This window comes from Rhineura floridana, chromosome 6 (assembly GCF_030035675.1).
Source record: "Rhineura floridana isolate rRhiFlo1 chromosome 6, rRhiFlo1.hap2, whole genome shotgun sequence".
Taxonomy (NCBI): domain Eukaryota; kingdom Metazoa; phylum Chordata; class Lepidosauria; order Squamata; family Rhineuridae; genus Rhineura; species Rhineura floridana.
In genome coordinates, this window is record NC_084485.1 from 96,034,651 (window position 1) to 96,050,970 (window position 16,320).

Below are 16,320 nucleotides of genomic sequence, written 5' to 3' on the forward strand. Positions count from 1 at the left end.
TAAATAAGTGCCACACAATGTTCATTCCACATTTGGAAGGAGTCACTCACTCAGTGTGACAACACCTGAGCTCTGGAACTCCCTGCCTGTTGACATGAGGCAGGCGTCATCAATGTACTTTTTGAGACACCTCCTGAAAACTTTTCTGCTCCAATAAGCCTCTCCAGACATATAATTTAGTTACTTATATCTGTTTCAAAGTCTTATTGATTTTATTTGTTTTTAATGATAATTGTGATGATGAATTTATGTATATATTTTAAAAACTGGTTTATGGATTTTAGCCATTTTTTATTTATAATTTTATTTGTGTACCACTTGGAAAGTTTGATCAAGCAGTTTATCAATTCCCTAAATAAATAAATAATGCAAGTGAGTGCTTTGTTCAATGTAAATTCTACACGGACATTTCAAACTTGAAGCAAGAGCTGCTTGATTCTTTGTATGTGAAAGAATAGTCCAATCTTATGCCTTTTTTCTTGAAAGAAAGTTCCATTGAATTCAATGGGAAGTGGTGCCAAAGAGTGTATAGGATTGCATCCCAGGCTCCTCTATCCCTGCTTGCACCTTTCCACAAAGCTTCTGCAAGTGCCCTACATCCAGGTTTGGTATGGCTAGTCATGATCAAATTGCCCTTTGAAACATTAAAGTTGAGAGCAAACGGTTTTTGCTGCAGATCTTCGCTAGAGGGCAAACTAAGCTAACTTTGCCTGCATTGGATTTCCTTGATATATTCCTACGTCATTTGAGGAAGGAGTGGGGGGAAGTATTTGCAGCACTTATTTATAGTTAAACACAGACAAGGTGGGTAATGACAAATTTTACTGGGCCAATAATTGGCCAGAACAATAAAATTTATTGCACATCTGTTATTTTTTCCCCTCAGCAATTTTTAATAGCCAAGTAGAACAATGGAAAAAACCAAACAAATGGGAAAGGCTTTTTCTGGGCTGTCGATTACTTCAAATTTTTCTCATGCCTGACCCAATGCTTCTAATATGCCACTCTCTGTGTCTATGGATGGAGCCGTCCTTGAGATAGCCACCTTCCCCAAACCAGTTCCGGCTGTCCTGAGCCATCCCACAACCTTTCGAATGGGAATCCCGAAATGTATATTTGATGCTTCCTGTTGTCTTCTTAACAGGGTTATGGTGCTAAGGGGAGAAGAGAAGAGGAGGATTTGAATCTGTCTTCCGCTGAGTCATCCAGTCTAGGCTGCATTCAGGCACTGAATTTATTGTGTTAGTTTTACTGATTATAATGGCAGCGCTTCTGTCCTCATTTCTGATGTTCCTTTCACACTGCATTCCCTGTTGCATTATGGAACTGCAGCTTTTTTACCAATATACCACCTTGTCACACTAAATTTCATTCAAGCCAGTGGCCATGGCATGAAACAATAATGAATGTCCTTGGACATGCATCAGTGTGGTTATCACTGTGGGGTGGGGAGAAGAAATGAAGGGAGAGGCCCAATGGGGCAAGGCATCAAGCTCCGCCTCCTTTGTGGGAAAGGAAACAAATACATGCTAATTTATGCAGATTCATTTTGCGTATGCTAATCTATGTAAATGAATGTCCAGTTGTCTTCATAATTTAGATCCTTCTGTAGGGTGGAGGGGTGCCCCCCTTTTTTGGTTAATTCTTTTTTTATTAATGGAGGCGGCCAGCATCATTCCTTCCCCTCATACATCTCAAGGTTTTTTGGAGGCTGCGATTTTTCTGCCTTTCCTCTTCCCCCTCTTCCCATTGCGCATGGGGGGTGAGCCCAGAGGTGGTATACCTGTGTTTGGGTTGTGCCACTAGGTGGTGGCATTCAGATTCATCATGTGAGTGCTCTATAAATAAATTGAATAAATATACCTGCATGTAGAAAAGTAGCATGTCAAGGAAAAGGCTGTGCTAGAACAGCACCTCAGGTGCAAGCTTTGTAAGTCCTGGGTTTTTTGTTTGTTTGGTTGGTTTTGACATGGAGTAGCATTTATCTCTGTAATCCAGCACATGCACTCTGAAGTAGTACAGACCAATTTGACCACTTCAATCAGAACTAGAATTGATGTGTTGGGAGCTATCAGGAAAAATTTCCCAGCCTGAGGATGGCATCCAAACTACATAGCTAGGAGGGCAGTCATATGCTTTTAATTTTTACTTTTTTAGTCCATTTAGTACCACTCCCCTATGTATATATACATATATATATATATGCATATATGTGTGTATGTATATATATATATATGTGCATATATTGTATTTTATGTATTTTAATTGTATTTTATGTATTTTAATTTTCCTTAATGTTTTTGTGTTTCTTATTGTGTACAATTTTATTATGTATGTGTGCAATTTTATTGTAAGTTGCCCTGAGTGCCCTATGATAGGATAGAAGGGCAGGATAAAAATATTTTAAATAAATAAATAAATACTCCCCCTTTCAGCACATGTGCACTTCTGTTCTCCCATGATTCCCCCATGAAAATAGCAGGAAAGAACTGTATGCTGCTATACTGCCCCTAATTTTATCATTTTACTCCTGTGATTTTCTGGGTTAACGTGGTTGCAAATGGATTTTTTTCTCAAAGCAATTAACACAGAAATGAAGGCTAAACTTCCACTATATTCGGCTAGATTTCCAGAACTGGCTTTTACATTGTGGCTGCTTTCAGAAACGGGTCTTATTGCATTAGTTTAACGGATTAAAATGGTAGTGCTTCTGCCCTGATTCCTAAAATTCCTTTCATACTGCAGTACCTGTTGTGTTAAGGAACTGTTGCTTTTTCAGTGATATATTGGCATTTCACACAATTTTTTTCTCACTGCTGCAATGAACACTGTCTTGTTTTTATCCGTCACCTGTTACAACATGCGCACTATAGTTCTCACTGTGTAGGAGGTCTAAGATGTCATTCCATCACTGTGCGGCCCCTCTCCCTTTTTTTAGTTGTATAGACACGGGTGTGAAAGAGAAAAGGAGGAATGCTGCAACCCATGCCTATGCCAGAATACCGGTGCAATTTTCATCAGGCAACAAAATAAAATAAAAATAAAAATAGTGCGTGCCTAAAGGGCAGGAATGCATTACATGCCAGGATGAGTGGCTACAGCTAGCACAAAACTCCCACGATTTTCCAGGTTCCCTAGCTTGCAGACGGATTCTTCCTGGAATCATTTATTTCAAAAAAATAGTGCTAAACTTCCACTGCATTCCACTAGATTTCTGGAACTAGCTTTCACATCATCTCAAAGGTCAAATGAAAAATGAAATGAACTGCCTTCAAGTCGATCCCGACTTATGGTGACCCTGTGAACAGGGTTTCCATGGTAAGCAGTATTCAGAGGGGGTTTACCATCACCTTCCTCTGAGGCTGAGAGGCAGTGACTGGCCCAAGGTCACCCAGTGAGCTTCATGGCTGTGTGGGGATTCGAACCCTGGTCTCCCAGGTCGTAGTCCAACACCTTAACCACTACGCCACAGTGGCTCTCTGAAAGGTCAAATAAAATGTGCATATTACCAGGTAAGAAATCGTTAGAATAGTGGAACAGAGGGCAGTGTGAAAGCAGCCCATGTGAAAGATCCAATAAAATGCAGAAGTTATCAGGTAATGAAACACTGGGAAAACAGAACAAACTGCTGTCCAAATGCAGCCCTGCTGGTGTCTGTTTGGCTTGGCAATAGCTCCCCATTGGCTCAAAGTGCTGCCTAGGTTCATTGTTACCATGCTAGGGACTGAACCTTCAGCATTCAAGGCATGTATTTTATATTTTAAGTTCCCAGTTTCAATCTCCAGTATCTCCAGGTAAAGCCGGGAGAGACCCTTGCCTAAAAGCCTGGAGAGCCACTGCCAGTCAGTGTAGACAATACTGATCTAGATGGACCAATAGTCTGATTCAGTATAAGGCAGCTTTCTAGACCCCATTGTTCTATGTTCCTAATTGCAACACTAAACTGGCCAATAGTTTTATATGTGTTTAAACAGTTAAGAGAGCAATCCTAACCCATGCTGGAGGAAGGTTTGGATGGGGCAGAAATAGAGACGTGAAGACCCGGGAAAAACAGGAATAACCCCCCCACACAAACCAATTTTTCTCCCTAATTTCCCCAGGTTTTTTCTCCCCAGGCTTTCGCATCGCTAGACAGAAATGGTCCTCCCCTGGTGGGTTTCTTATGTTCTTATGCTCCCCTTGCAGCCATAAACCAGGGTAGCATTCAGAAGATCGTAGGGAATTCCTTTGCTTAAGACCCCATCATTATTTATAGCTGGCTTGGGAAACTTTTGAAGTAGACTTTAATGCAGTACTGTGTAGTCAATGAAGAGGAGAAAGAAACTATGTGCTTTGAACAAAACATAAAGGTACTATGCATACCAGAGCTGTTGGGGAACTACTCCGGAATAGAGAAACAAGGGATGTCTTTATCCACATTTGTTTGCATTGACATCTTATCCACTTTTGATTTACTACTGGGAGGCTCTAGAACTTAACTGCATGCTGCAAGTACAGAATACTCAAGAGGCACATAATGAAAATATAGTCCACTTATTCCCCATATGAAGCACCTACCTACAGAAGATGTAGAAGGAGCACTCCTCTGAGACGCATCCTTCCTGTTGCAGTGTTCCTCCCCCAAGTCAGAACCTCACATGAGATAAAGAATGGAGCTCTGCCATTGCTTATAAGGTACTATAAAATCAGAACATTCTTTTAGAGGCCAAAATAGTCCCTCAAAGTTGGGTGGTATGGGAAAATGGACCAATTACCCTGCTCCTTTACTTGTGATATTCTTCATTTCTAAAAGAATGATATAAAGATGTCAACTGGAAGGAAATATTTTAACATATTGACGCAAGTCGCTCTTGGAATACAGCCATCCAAAAGATCCCTCCCAACGTATCAATGATATGTGCCCTTTAAAACAAAAACAACACCAAAAATTGGCCTTATATTATCCATCCCTAACAGGCTACTTACTACCACTTTTTAATAGCTGCAGGAGAAAGATTTCTTTGCACTTTTCTCAGTTAATGACCTAGTGGATTAAAGTGCACAGAGCTCATTTTTCAGTGTGTCTAGCATGTAGAACCTGAGCAACAGCTCAGCTCCTAATTAGCCACCAGATAAGGAAATATGCACAGATGCTCATGTTATATCACAACCAACCAGAAGACCATGGCTTGACAGAAATGGATCAATCTGGAGAATCAACCTGTACAGACCATGGAATAAAGTCTCCTTCTCCCCATACCACCTTTAAGAGTTATATGTCCTGCAGTTTGATGTGGTTTTACCATTTATTGTTGTTGTTGTTGTTATTCAGATGGAATAGAGAAGTAGAGCTGGTGTCATCTGCATATTTATAGCACCTCACTCCAAATCTCCTGATGACAGCTCCCAGTGGCTTCATATAGATGTTAAATACCATGGGGGAAAAGATGGAACCCTGCAGAACACCACAGGACAGTTCCCATGGTGCTGGGCAATAGCCTCCCATAACTATTTTTTGGAAGTGGCTCTGGAGGTATGAGCGGAACCACTGAAGCACAGTGCCCTCAACTCAGATTCTCAGAAGGATATAGTGGTCAACAGTATCAAATTTAGTTTCATGATCCATGTCAATCAAAAGTGTCAATGGGCAAATGAGATTAATACAAGCACAAATGTTAGGTGTTTGCCTAACAGGTGGGATTACATATTCATAGGGGTAGATGTGGACATGTGGAAAAGACCATAGCGCAGTGGTAGAGCACATTCTGTGAATGCAGAAGGTCCCAGGTTCAGTCCCTGGTATTTCCAGTTCAAAGTATCAGGTAGTTGGTGCTGGGGATGACCTCTGCCTTAGAATCTGAAGAGCCACTGGCAGTCAGAGTAGACAATATTGGGCTAGGTATTCTGATGTAGTATAAGGTAGCTTCCTACGTTCTTAAGGGTTTATCTACACACTGAACAAAAGGAATTACGTTCCCACAGACCACAGCAAAGGAATCATCCTGTGTGTGAATGCATGCATATCCATGTGCATAGCAGGGCTGATACCCAGGATTCAGCTTTAGAGGTGGAGCATTTGGATACAGGATTTCTGAGGAGGTTGCTTCAAGCCCCCTGTTTTCGATCTCAATCATTATCCATGCGCCATTGTTCCCTGCTATCTTACAAGGCTCATTGGGGATTTGCCATTAGAGACTAGCCACTTCCGTTGAAATCTATTTATTCCTAAGAAAGGGCTGCAGTAAGAGGGCTGCCAAGTTTGTTGTTGTACTGAAAATCATTACCAGTGCTTAGTGCCACAGAATCAACATCCCCGCCCCCAGTTTGTTCCTTTCATATGTCACAAAATTCATCTAGCTATAGGGTCTTATTTTACAGTATTCTCTTCCAAGGTGGGGCAATTTTGTGATATATGGCCATGCAGGGATTCCTTCTATGCCTTTTGGATTTGGTGTGGCAAACAATGACATACAGTATACCCAATGTGCTAGGGGAACATTCTCTTGAAGGTCACTGTGCCACCCAGCCAGTCAGATAGATAGCAGGGAATGCAACTAACATTTCAAGCTAGCTCAGTTCCTCATTTTATTCTATGTGACCATATAACTTTTAACTATCATTTTCAATGTGTAACACTTTGCAATATGAAACTTGTTTTATTTCACCCATAATTTGCTCCGCTGCTTGAATCACTCTAACCCTTTTCTGCCCCTTGCAGCATACACACACTGCAATGACCTACCTATGAGCATTTTGAAATTGCAGATGTGCTTGATTGCACAAGAGAGTACCAGCCTTATTTCTAGAAGATCTGCAAATAGCTTTAATCATATGTGGTATGTTTCCGATGCTGCTATCAGGAGGTGGAAAATAGATATAATGCTTCTATAATATCTGAAGATGCTGAGAAGGCAGTCATTTGACTGTGCAAAGCAGCCATTTATATTAAAGGCTGGTCAGGCTTTGGACTTGAGAGATTCCCTATGGCTGGGTTCACCCAACAGCATATAGAATTAAAGGTGAATTTTATATTTTAAGTTGCCACTTTCTTCCCTCAAATTGCTTTAGAAAACAAAGATTTAGATCCCAGTGATGCAGTGACTGAGTAGGCAAACATGACAGCCGTTATGAGCTAAGCAATAACTCACTCTGCCTGGATGCTAGAAACTATTTTATTGAGACAGGCAATGGGGAAAAATGAATTGCCATTTCCTTTAGGGACCTGTACTGTGTACATTTTGTTTTTCCTAAGTGAATTTATCAGTTAGATGCAGTGCGCCATTTTGCAAAGCTCTCCCACAGCTCTGTTTGAGGAGGTCGTAGCTATGGGTGACTTCACATAAGCCCAACAAGGCCCAGATTGATTTTGTATCATCTGGGTGCCCACAGGTATGTGCAACTCATATTTTTGTGACATGATTACCCACATCCAACTTCAACAAACAGGCATTTTTATACGTTCCAGGCTTAATCCCTGCCAGGCTTTACCAGAGCTTGAATCTTAAATCTATTTTGAATGTCAGCTGTGGAATATTGCAAAGAAATAATAAAGAGAAGGTCCTCAGCTCCTCACTCTCCATTCCTGCCTCATCTGAAGTTAAACAGGATAGGCCTCCTAGTTTAGAGGTCATGGAGCACTGGCGTCAGTCTTGATATACATTAACCATTTCTCATGAGTACCAATACATGATGGTTAGTGGCTCCCATTGGATGAAAAACAACCACAGTTTATTATGATGTTCATAAAGTTACTTCTCTGTATAATTCTGCCAAGTGTTCAGAGGCATTTTACCATGTATTAGGGACAGATGTATGATTAAAAAATGTTTTATCACTTGTTGTTTGTCATCCCGGGATTCCTTTGGGAGGAAGGGTGGGATATTAAATAACTAAATAAATAAAATGATAAATGGTCCACCCATTGTAATGCAGTCTTGCAAAGCGCCATGTTAAGCTGTGTGAAACAAATAAGCTTGGACACAAACGAGGCAGCATCCTCAATTGGAATGCCAGGACCATTAAAAGAGCAAGTTGTAACCTGTAATAATTTCTTCTCAGCAAGTACTTCTAATTGCCTGCACTAGAGTCAGCTTGATATTGTGTTAAGGATGAGGCACAGTGCTTCCGACCGGCAAAGAAAGCAAAGCTGCGCATTCTGGGTTTCCTGGCCTTGTTTAATTGTCTGGCTCAGGCTACTCAGATTCTGCATTCCACAAAACTCCCAAAACATGCATGCATACATACAGATTGCATACAGTGATGTCTACATACAGACCTTTCTAACCAGCATGGGAAACTAAAAGTGGTTAACAATAATTAAATTCAACACTTATTTCTGCAAATGACAAACTGATAATGTATCACTGTAGAAAGAAGAAAAACAATATATGTCCCTTGCATCTTGATTTAAAAGGCAGTGATATTGCTTCACCTTTCCTCAAGTAATTTTCTTAGTGTCACACATGCACAGTTAACAAGCAGTAACCAACCACATCCTTTACCTTTTTAATATGGCTTCTTTTCTAAGTGGGAATTTAATGTAAAGGGAACTGTTTCTGCCTAATAACCAGAGAATTTCAGTTCATTTCCATTGATAACACTCTTGTTGACTTTAGCAAAACCTTTCCCCTTTGCCCTATGTTCAGGAATCTATTCCCAAAACGGCAGTGTCCTTCAGATTACAGCCTGGGCTTTTTGTCAATAATTCACAGTACTGTGAGCACTCAGGGTGCATTCTTCTTCTTCTTCTTTGGCCCAAAACAGGCACCTGGAGGTTTCCAAACCAAAAATGAAAAGCATTTGTTTTTATTGAAAGAAAATGTGGTTCCGTCTGAGTAGGATTTTTCCTCCTATGGTTCTCTTGATAGGTTATCTACTAACCTGTCAGGATACAGTTGCAGCACATAGTAAGCTAACGGGATTGCCTTCCCAGAGGTAAGTCTATCTCCATGTAATTTAAGATACTGTCTTCCATATAGAAATTGCTGCCTATCTGGTCAGTGTATCAGTTCAGACTCAGAATGAGGCATGTGGGTCCTATTACCTTTAAGCAGCTAGCAGAAAACAATTTCTACAATAGTCCCATCACAATATGGTGAGAGGGCTGTAAGATGAACCATTTAGAAGTCTTATAATTATATCCTTTTTCAATACATTTCCTTCTCCATCACAATTTTTTTCAAAGAAATTTCATTCCTCAGTTTTCATCTTTCATATATTCTAATTTGACATTCAACTTTTAAACTATTGCTGTTTCAAAATACAATGAGCTGGTATTCATATTATTTTGGTGATAATGAAATAATTCAGACAAAAGTAAATAAATAAATATCCAGACACCATTTTTATTTTTTTGTGCTGCTTTGATTGTCAATATCCTATTGGATAATAAATAATGTGTGTGTGTGTTTCTGAAAAATCATGTTTAAAAGGTTTTTTCTCGAGCTGCTAACTGCAAACTTGTCCAAAGGAAATATAATGTAGAAAGGTCAAAAAGTGGGATCAGTAATAATTGGGATATAGAGGCAGAGAGGGGAAAGGCAGAGGGAAGAAAAGATACATTTAATTAAAAAGGCTTATTCTAGTCATCCTTACTGAAATCAAATAAAGAACAGATTTTTGATGTTTGAAGAAGTTATCAAACAAAGAAGGATCATGAACAGGCAAAATTTTAATCTAGATGAAGGTGAACCTACTGAATACTTTATGGAAAGCTAGGGACCTCACATCTTTCTACCACCACTAACTGCAGCAAAATGGTCACTATTATGGGCAGCCAAAAAAGAGGTGCCAGTAGTTTGTACCGTAAGTACCATCACACACACACAAAAGCCCCATATTTATATCTCCCTCTGTTTGCCACAGAGCCACTGATTTGATCTAGCACACATTGATATGTATCCACAGGCTCATCTCTTGGGCATTTGAGTTTTTAATTTAGTGTTCTTTCTTCTGCAGCTTCTGATAAATCTTTGTCTTCTAATTATCACTAGATTTAACACACACGCACGCACGACACAGTCTCTTAAGCAGAACCAGTCTGCTTGTCACCTGACAAAATGGGCTCTAGCCCACAATAAATGGCTGTCTTTAAGGTGCCTAGGAGTCTTTGTTGTTTAATGCTGCTTGTCAGTGTCAACAGATGATAACTGATAATGGTGACACTCTGGTTAGAAATGCCACAATAATAATTCTGAGACCACCATCTTCCCTTCCCCACCAATGGATAATCAAACTAGATGGGTGTCTTATGATGGAATATGCTGGATACAAATCATCACTATGTCTCACAGTGGGAAAATAATATTTTGCTTTGTTTTTCTTTTGTTTTTCTATCATTTTAGAGGATATACCCCAAAGGTACCCATCCTCCCACTGACACAACTTGCAGGCTCTTATTAGTCACTTGACAGAATTTCAATGCAGAGAACACAAAGGCCACCACAACAAAGAACTTCTTTATCTGTGCCCAATGGGACTTTTGCCCTCTTTCTTCTTCTTCTTGGAACAGCAAGCCACTTCTGCCATAGGAATATAGGAAGCTGCCTTCTGTCGGGTCAGACTGCTTGTCCAAGTAGCCCAGGATCATCAGCTGTATGGGCAAGGAGCCTGTAGCCATCTGGATGTTGTTTGACTACAACTCCCTTCATCTCTGACCATTGGCCATGCTGGCTAGGGCTAATTGAAGGACCTCGGGTTTTCCATCCCCGGTCTAATCTGACTAGCAGTGGCTCTCTGGGGTCGCAGGCAAAGACCTAGACCATCACCTGCCTCCTACCTAATTCTTTTAAATGGAGATACCAGGGACTAAACTGAAATGTTCTCCATGAAAAGCATGTGACACTCATATGATGACACAGCTTTTTTTGAAGTCTAGTCAAGATACAAGAGTTCTTTCCCATGCAACATTGGGAAGAGAAGGGAGGGCATAGGGCTGCTATTGTTTTTGCTCAAGAAACATAAGAACATAAGAACATAAGAAGAGCCTGCTGGATCAGGCCAGTGGCCCATCTAGTCCAGCATCCTGTTCTCACAGTGGCCAACCAGGTGCCTGGGGGAAGCCCGCAAGCAGGACCCGAGTGCAAGAACACTCTCCCCTCCTGAGGCTTCCGGCAACTGGTTTTCAGAAGCATGCTGCCTCTGACTAGGGTGGCAGAGCACAGCCATCACGGCTAGTAGCCATTGATAGCCCTGTCCTCTATGAATTTGTCTAATCTTCTTTTAAAGCCATCCAAGCTGGTGGCCATTACTGCATCTTGTGGGAGCAAATTCCATAGTTTAACTATGCGCTGAGTAAAGAAGTACTTCCTTTTGTCTGTCCTGAATCTTCCAACATTCAGCTTCTTTGAATGTCCACGAGTTCTAGTATTATGAGAGAGAGAGAAGAACTTTTCTCTATCCACTTTCTCAATGCCATGCATAATTTTATACACTTCTATCATGTCTCCTCTGACCCGCCTTTTCTCTAAACTAAAAAGCCCCAAATGCTGCAACCTTTCCTCGTAACGGAGTCGCTCCATCCCCTTGATCATTCTGGTTGCCCTCTTCTGAACCTTTTCCAACTCTACAATATCCTTTTTGAGATGAGGCGACCAGAACTGTACACAGTATTCCAAATGCGGCCGCACCATAGATTTATACAACGGCATTATGATATCGGCTGTTTTATTTTCATTACCTTTCCTAATGATCCCTAGCATGGAATTTGCCTTTTTCACAGCTGCCGCACACTGGGTCGACATTTTCATCGTGCTGTCCACTACAACCCCTAGGTCTCTCTCCTGGTCGGTCACCGCCAGTTCAGACCCCATGAGCGTATATGTGAAATTAAGATTTTTTGCTCCAATATGCATAATTTTACACTTGTTTATATTGAATTGCATTTGCCATTTTTCCACCCATTCACTCAGTTTGGAGAGGTCTTTTTGGAGCTCTTCGCAATCCCTTTTTGTTTTAACAACCCTGAACAATTTCGTGTCGTCAGCAAACTTGGCCACTTCACTGCTCACTCCTAATTCTAGGTCATTAATGAACAAGTTGAAAAGTACAGGTCCCAATACCGATCCTTGAGGGACTCCACTTTCTACAGCCCTCCATTGGGAGAACTGTCCGTTTATTCCTACTCTCTCCTTTCTGCTTCTTAACCAATTCCTTATCCACAAGAGGACCTCTCCTCTTATTTCATGACTGCTAAGCTTCCTCAGAAGCCTTTGGTGAGGTACCTTGTCAAACGCTTTTTGAAAGTCTAAGTACACTATGTCCACTGGATCACCTCTATCTATATGCTTGTTGACACTCTCAAAGATTTCTAATAGGTTACTGAGACAGGACTTTCCCTTGCAGAAGCCATGCTGGCTCTGCTTCAGCAAGGCTTGTTCTTCTATGTGCTTGGTTAATCTAGCTTTAATAATACTTTCTACCAGTTTTCCAGGGACAGAAGTTAAGCTAACTGGCCTGTAATTTCCGGGATCCCCTCTGGATCCCTTTTTGAAGATTGGTGTTACATTTGCCACTTTCCAGTCCTCAGGCACGGAGGAGGACCCGAGGGACAAGTTACATATTTTAGTTAGCAGATCAGCAATTTCACATTTGAGTTCTTTCAGAACTCTCGGGTGGACGCCATCCGGGCCCAGTGATTTGTCAGTTTTTATATTGTCCATTAAGCTTAGAACTTCCTCTCTCGTTACCACTATTTGTCTTAGTTCCTCAGAATCCCTTCCTGCAAATGTTAGTTCAGGTTCAGGGATCTGCCCTATATCTTCCACTGTGAAGACAGATGCAAAGAATTCATTTAGCTTCTCTGCAATCTCCTTATCGTTCTTTAGTACACCTTTGACTCCCTTATCATCCAAGGGTCCAATTGTCTCCCTAGATGGTCTCCTGCTTTGAATGTATTTATAGAATTTTTTGTTGTTGGTTTTTATGTTCTTAGCAATGTGCTCCTCAAATTCTTTTTTAGCATCCCTTATTGTCTTCTTGCATTTCTTTTGCCAGAGTTTGTGTTCTTTTTTATTTTCTTCATTCGGACAAGACTTCCATTTTCTGAAGGAAGACTTTTTGCCTCTAAGAGCTTCCTTGACTTTGCTCGTTAACCATGCTGGCATCTTCTTGGCCCTGGTGGTACCTTTTCTGATCTGCAGTATGCACTCCAGTTGAGCTTCTAATATAGTGTTTTTAAACAACTTCCAAGCATTTTCGAGTGATGTGACCCTCTGGACTTTGTTTTTCAGCTTTCTTTTTACCAATCCCCTCATTTTTGTGAAGTTTCCTCTTTTGAAGTCAAATGTGACCGTGTTGGATTTTCTTGGCAATTGGCCAGTTACATGTATGTTTAATTTAATAGCACTGTGGTCACTGCTCCCAATCAGTTCAACAACACTTACATCTCGCACCAGGTCCCGGTTCCCACTGAGGATTAAGTCCAGGGTTGCCGTCCCTCTGGTCGGTTCCATGACCAACTGATCTAGGGAATAGTCATTTAGAATATCTAGAAACTTTGCTTCTTTGTCATGACTGGAACACATATGCAGCCAGTCTATGTCTGGGTAGTTGAAGTCACCCATTACTACCACATTTCCTAGTTTGGATGCTTCCTCAATTTCATATCTCATCTCAAGGTCTCCCTGAGCATTTTGATCAGGGGGACGATAGATCGTTCCCAGTATTAAGTCCCTCCTGGGGCACGGTATCACCACCCACAACGATTCTGTGGAGGAGTCTGCCTCTTTTGGGGTTTCGAGCTTGCTGGATTCAATGCCTTCTTTCACGTATAGAGCGACTCCGCCACCAATACGTCCTTCCCTGTCCTTCCGATATAGTTTATATCCAGGGATAACCGTATCCCACTGTTTTCTCCATTCCACCAGGTCTCGGTTATGCTCACTATATCAATGCTCTTCTCTAAGACCAAGCACTCCAGTTCTCCCATCTTGGTTCGGAGGCTCCTAGCATTAGCGTACAGGCACTTGTAAGCAGTGTCTCTCTTCAAGTGTCTTTGGCACTTGTGGTTAGGCCTGTGGTAATTTTGCTCTTCTGAATTTATATCCTGTGCCCCTGCTCTCACAATGCCTACTTCTAGGCCTACCCCTTTTAAAATTTCATCATTTCTTTGGTTTTTATCCCAGGGGGGAGGTTTATTCCGAACCGGACCTTTCTCAGCTCCTGTCGGGTTTCCCCCCTCAGTCAGTTTAAAAGCTGCTCTGCTACCTTTTTAATTTTAAGTGCCAGCAGTCTGGTTCCATTCTGGTTCAAGTGGAGCCCGTCCCTTTTGTACAGGCCCGGCTTGTCCCAAAATGTTCCCCAGTGCCTAACAAATCCGAACCCTTCCACCCGACACCATCGTCTCATCCACGCATTGAGACTGCGAAGCTGGGCCTGTCTGGCTGGTCCTGCGCGTGGAACCGGTAGCATTTCAGAGAAAGCCACCTTGGAGGTCCTGGCTTTCAGCATCCTACCTAGCAACCTAAATTTTGCTTCCAGGACCTCACGGCTGCATTTCCCCATGTCGTTGGTGCCAACGTGCACCACGACCACTGACTCCTTCCCAGCACTGTCTACCAAACTATCTAAACGACGGGCGATATCCGCAACCTTCGCACCAGGCAGGCAAAACACCTTGAGGTCTACACGCCCATCACACACCCCACTGTCTATGTTCCTAATGATCGAATCACCCACTACAAGGATCCCTCCACCCCCTGGAGATATATCCTCGGCACGAGAGGATAGCTGCTCATCCCCCAAGGAATGGGTCCCTTCTAAGGGATCGTTTCCCTCTTCCTCAGCTGGATGCTCTCCTTCCCCGAGACCATCGTTGTCCATGATAGCAGGAGAGCTATCATCGTTGGAGTGGGACACAGGTATAACGTCCCTGAAGGCCTCCTCCACACACCTCTCTGCCTCTCTCAGCTTTTCCAGGTCCGCCACCTTGGCCTCAAGGAAATGAAGTCGTTCCCGGAGAGCCAGGAGCTCATTGCACCGAGAGCACACCCACGACTTCTGTCCAACAGGCAGATAGTCGTACATGCTGCAGGCAGTGCAAAACACTGGAAAGCCCCCACACCCCTGCTGGCTTCTTACCTGCATAGTTTTGTTTAAGGTTTATTACGTCAATGGGTTGGAGACTGCGGTTTAGTTGAGGTCACTAGACCACTAGACCAGAATCCTAATCCCAGCCTGGTTGTTCTGGGGGACTTCAACATCCTTGCTGAGAAGTCCCTGTCGGAAGAAGTTCTGAAGCTCCTGTCTGCCACGGATTGCAACTATGGGCCTGTCCCAAGTAATTTGAGCTGTGCCCACTCTGGACTTGGGGCAGATTGAATACAACTAACTTGGTTTGTCAGCACAAAGATTTCTGTTCATGTAATGGAATTTTCCCCCTCTCCTCTTCCCATGTGTGCTCCACACCTTCCCCAAATCTGCAATGGAGGGTTGGGGGACCCCCTCAGAACCAGTTTTGGGAGTGCGCCCAGGGAGGAATGGGGGAAAGTTCAGTTGCACAAACAGAAATCCTTGTACTGAAGAAAAGAGGTCATTGGATATCCACCATGGTCTTTGTGAAAGATGGGATGATGGTAATCTGGGGGTGGAAGAACCTCATAGAGTTCAGTTGTCATGGACAGATCACTACCTGCTCAGACCTTCCCACCTACTGAGATAATCTTCTGAGTCCCACCTGTATGTCTTAGCTAGTGATGGATGAATCTGTCTATTTTGGTTTTCTCAGTTTCACATTTTTCCAGTCTTAAAGTCAGTTCTCCACATTTCTGGATCAACTGGCATTTTTTAAACAAAATCATCAGCATTTTAGTGTGAACTTGTCCTAATATGCAGTTTTGACTAATATACACATCTTTGCAAGCTAATACGTACATTTTTGTACACACTTTCCCTAAAATATATGCATTTTTGTACACATTGTTTGGTTGGAGGACTGCATTGCAAAATTCATAGACTTGCAGCTTTCAAAGGATAACTGGGTTTCGGTTCATGTATTGGTTTGAGAAGTGTGCATTAGTTAGTTTCTAATGAAAAGAAAATCAAATCTCTCCCCCACCCTTAGTCTCAGCATGCCCTGAAATACATGTGATTGGGAAATAGCCTTTTCTGTGCCTTCACCTGGACTTTGGAGAGAGGCACATCACCCCCCTCTTTAACAGCCTTCTGGAATTTGGCAAAAACCTTCCTCTTAAAGAAGGCTTCTTGGGCATAGAGATGGCTCTTTTCTTGTATTAGTGCCAATCCTCAGACTTGGAATAACTTTTACTACTGCTGTTGTTTTTGCTATTTTCTTTAGTGTTTTTGCAGTTGATATTTCAGATGGTTGAATTATGGTTTGACATT

General features: G+C 42.0%; 1 protein-coding gene across 2 annotated transcripts in view; it reads left to right on the forward strand.

The window, feature by feature from the left end:
* Nucleotides 1–8,666: 8,666 nt before the first annotated feature.
* C8A (complement C8 alpha chain) overlaps nt 8,667–16,320 on the forward strand; it is a 45,640-nt gene continuing 37,986 nt past the window's right edge. For both annotated transcript variants that reach the window (XM_061633164.1, XM_061633165.1), the window contains exon 1: nt 8,667–8,913. In XM_061633164.1, coding sequence (XP_061489148.1) covers nt 8,798–8,913 — 116 coding nt within the window. In that variant the 5' untranslated portion in view covers nt 8,667–8,797. The remainder of the gene's footprint in view (nt 8,914–16,320) is intronic.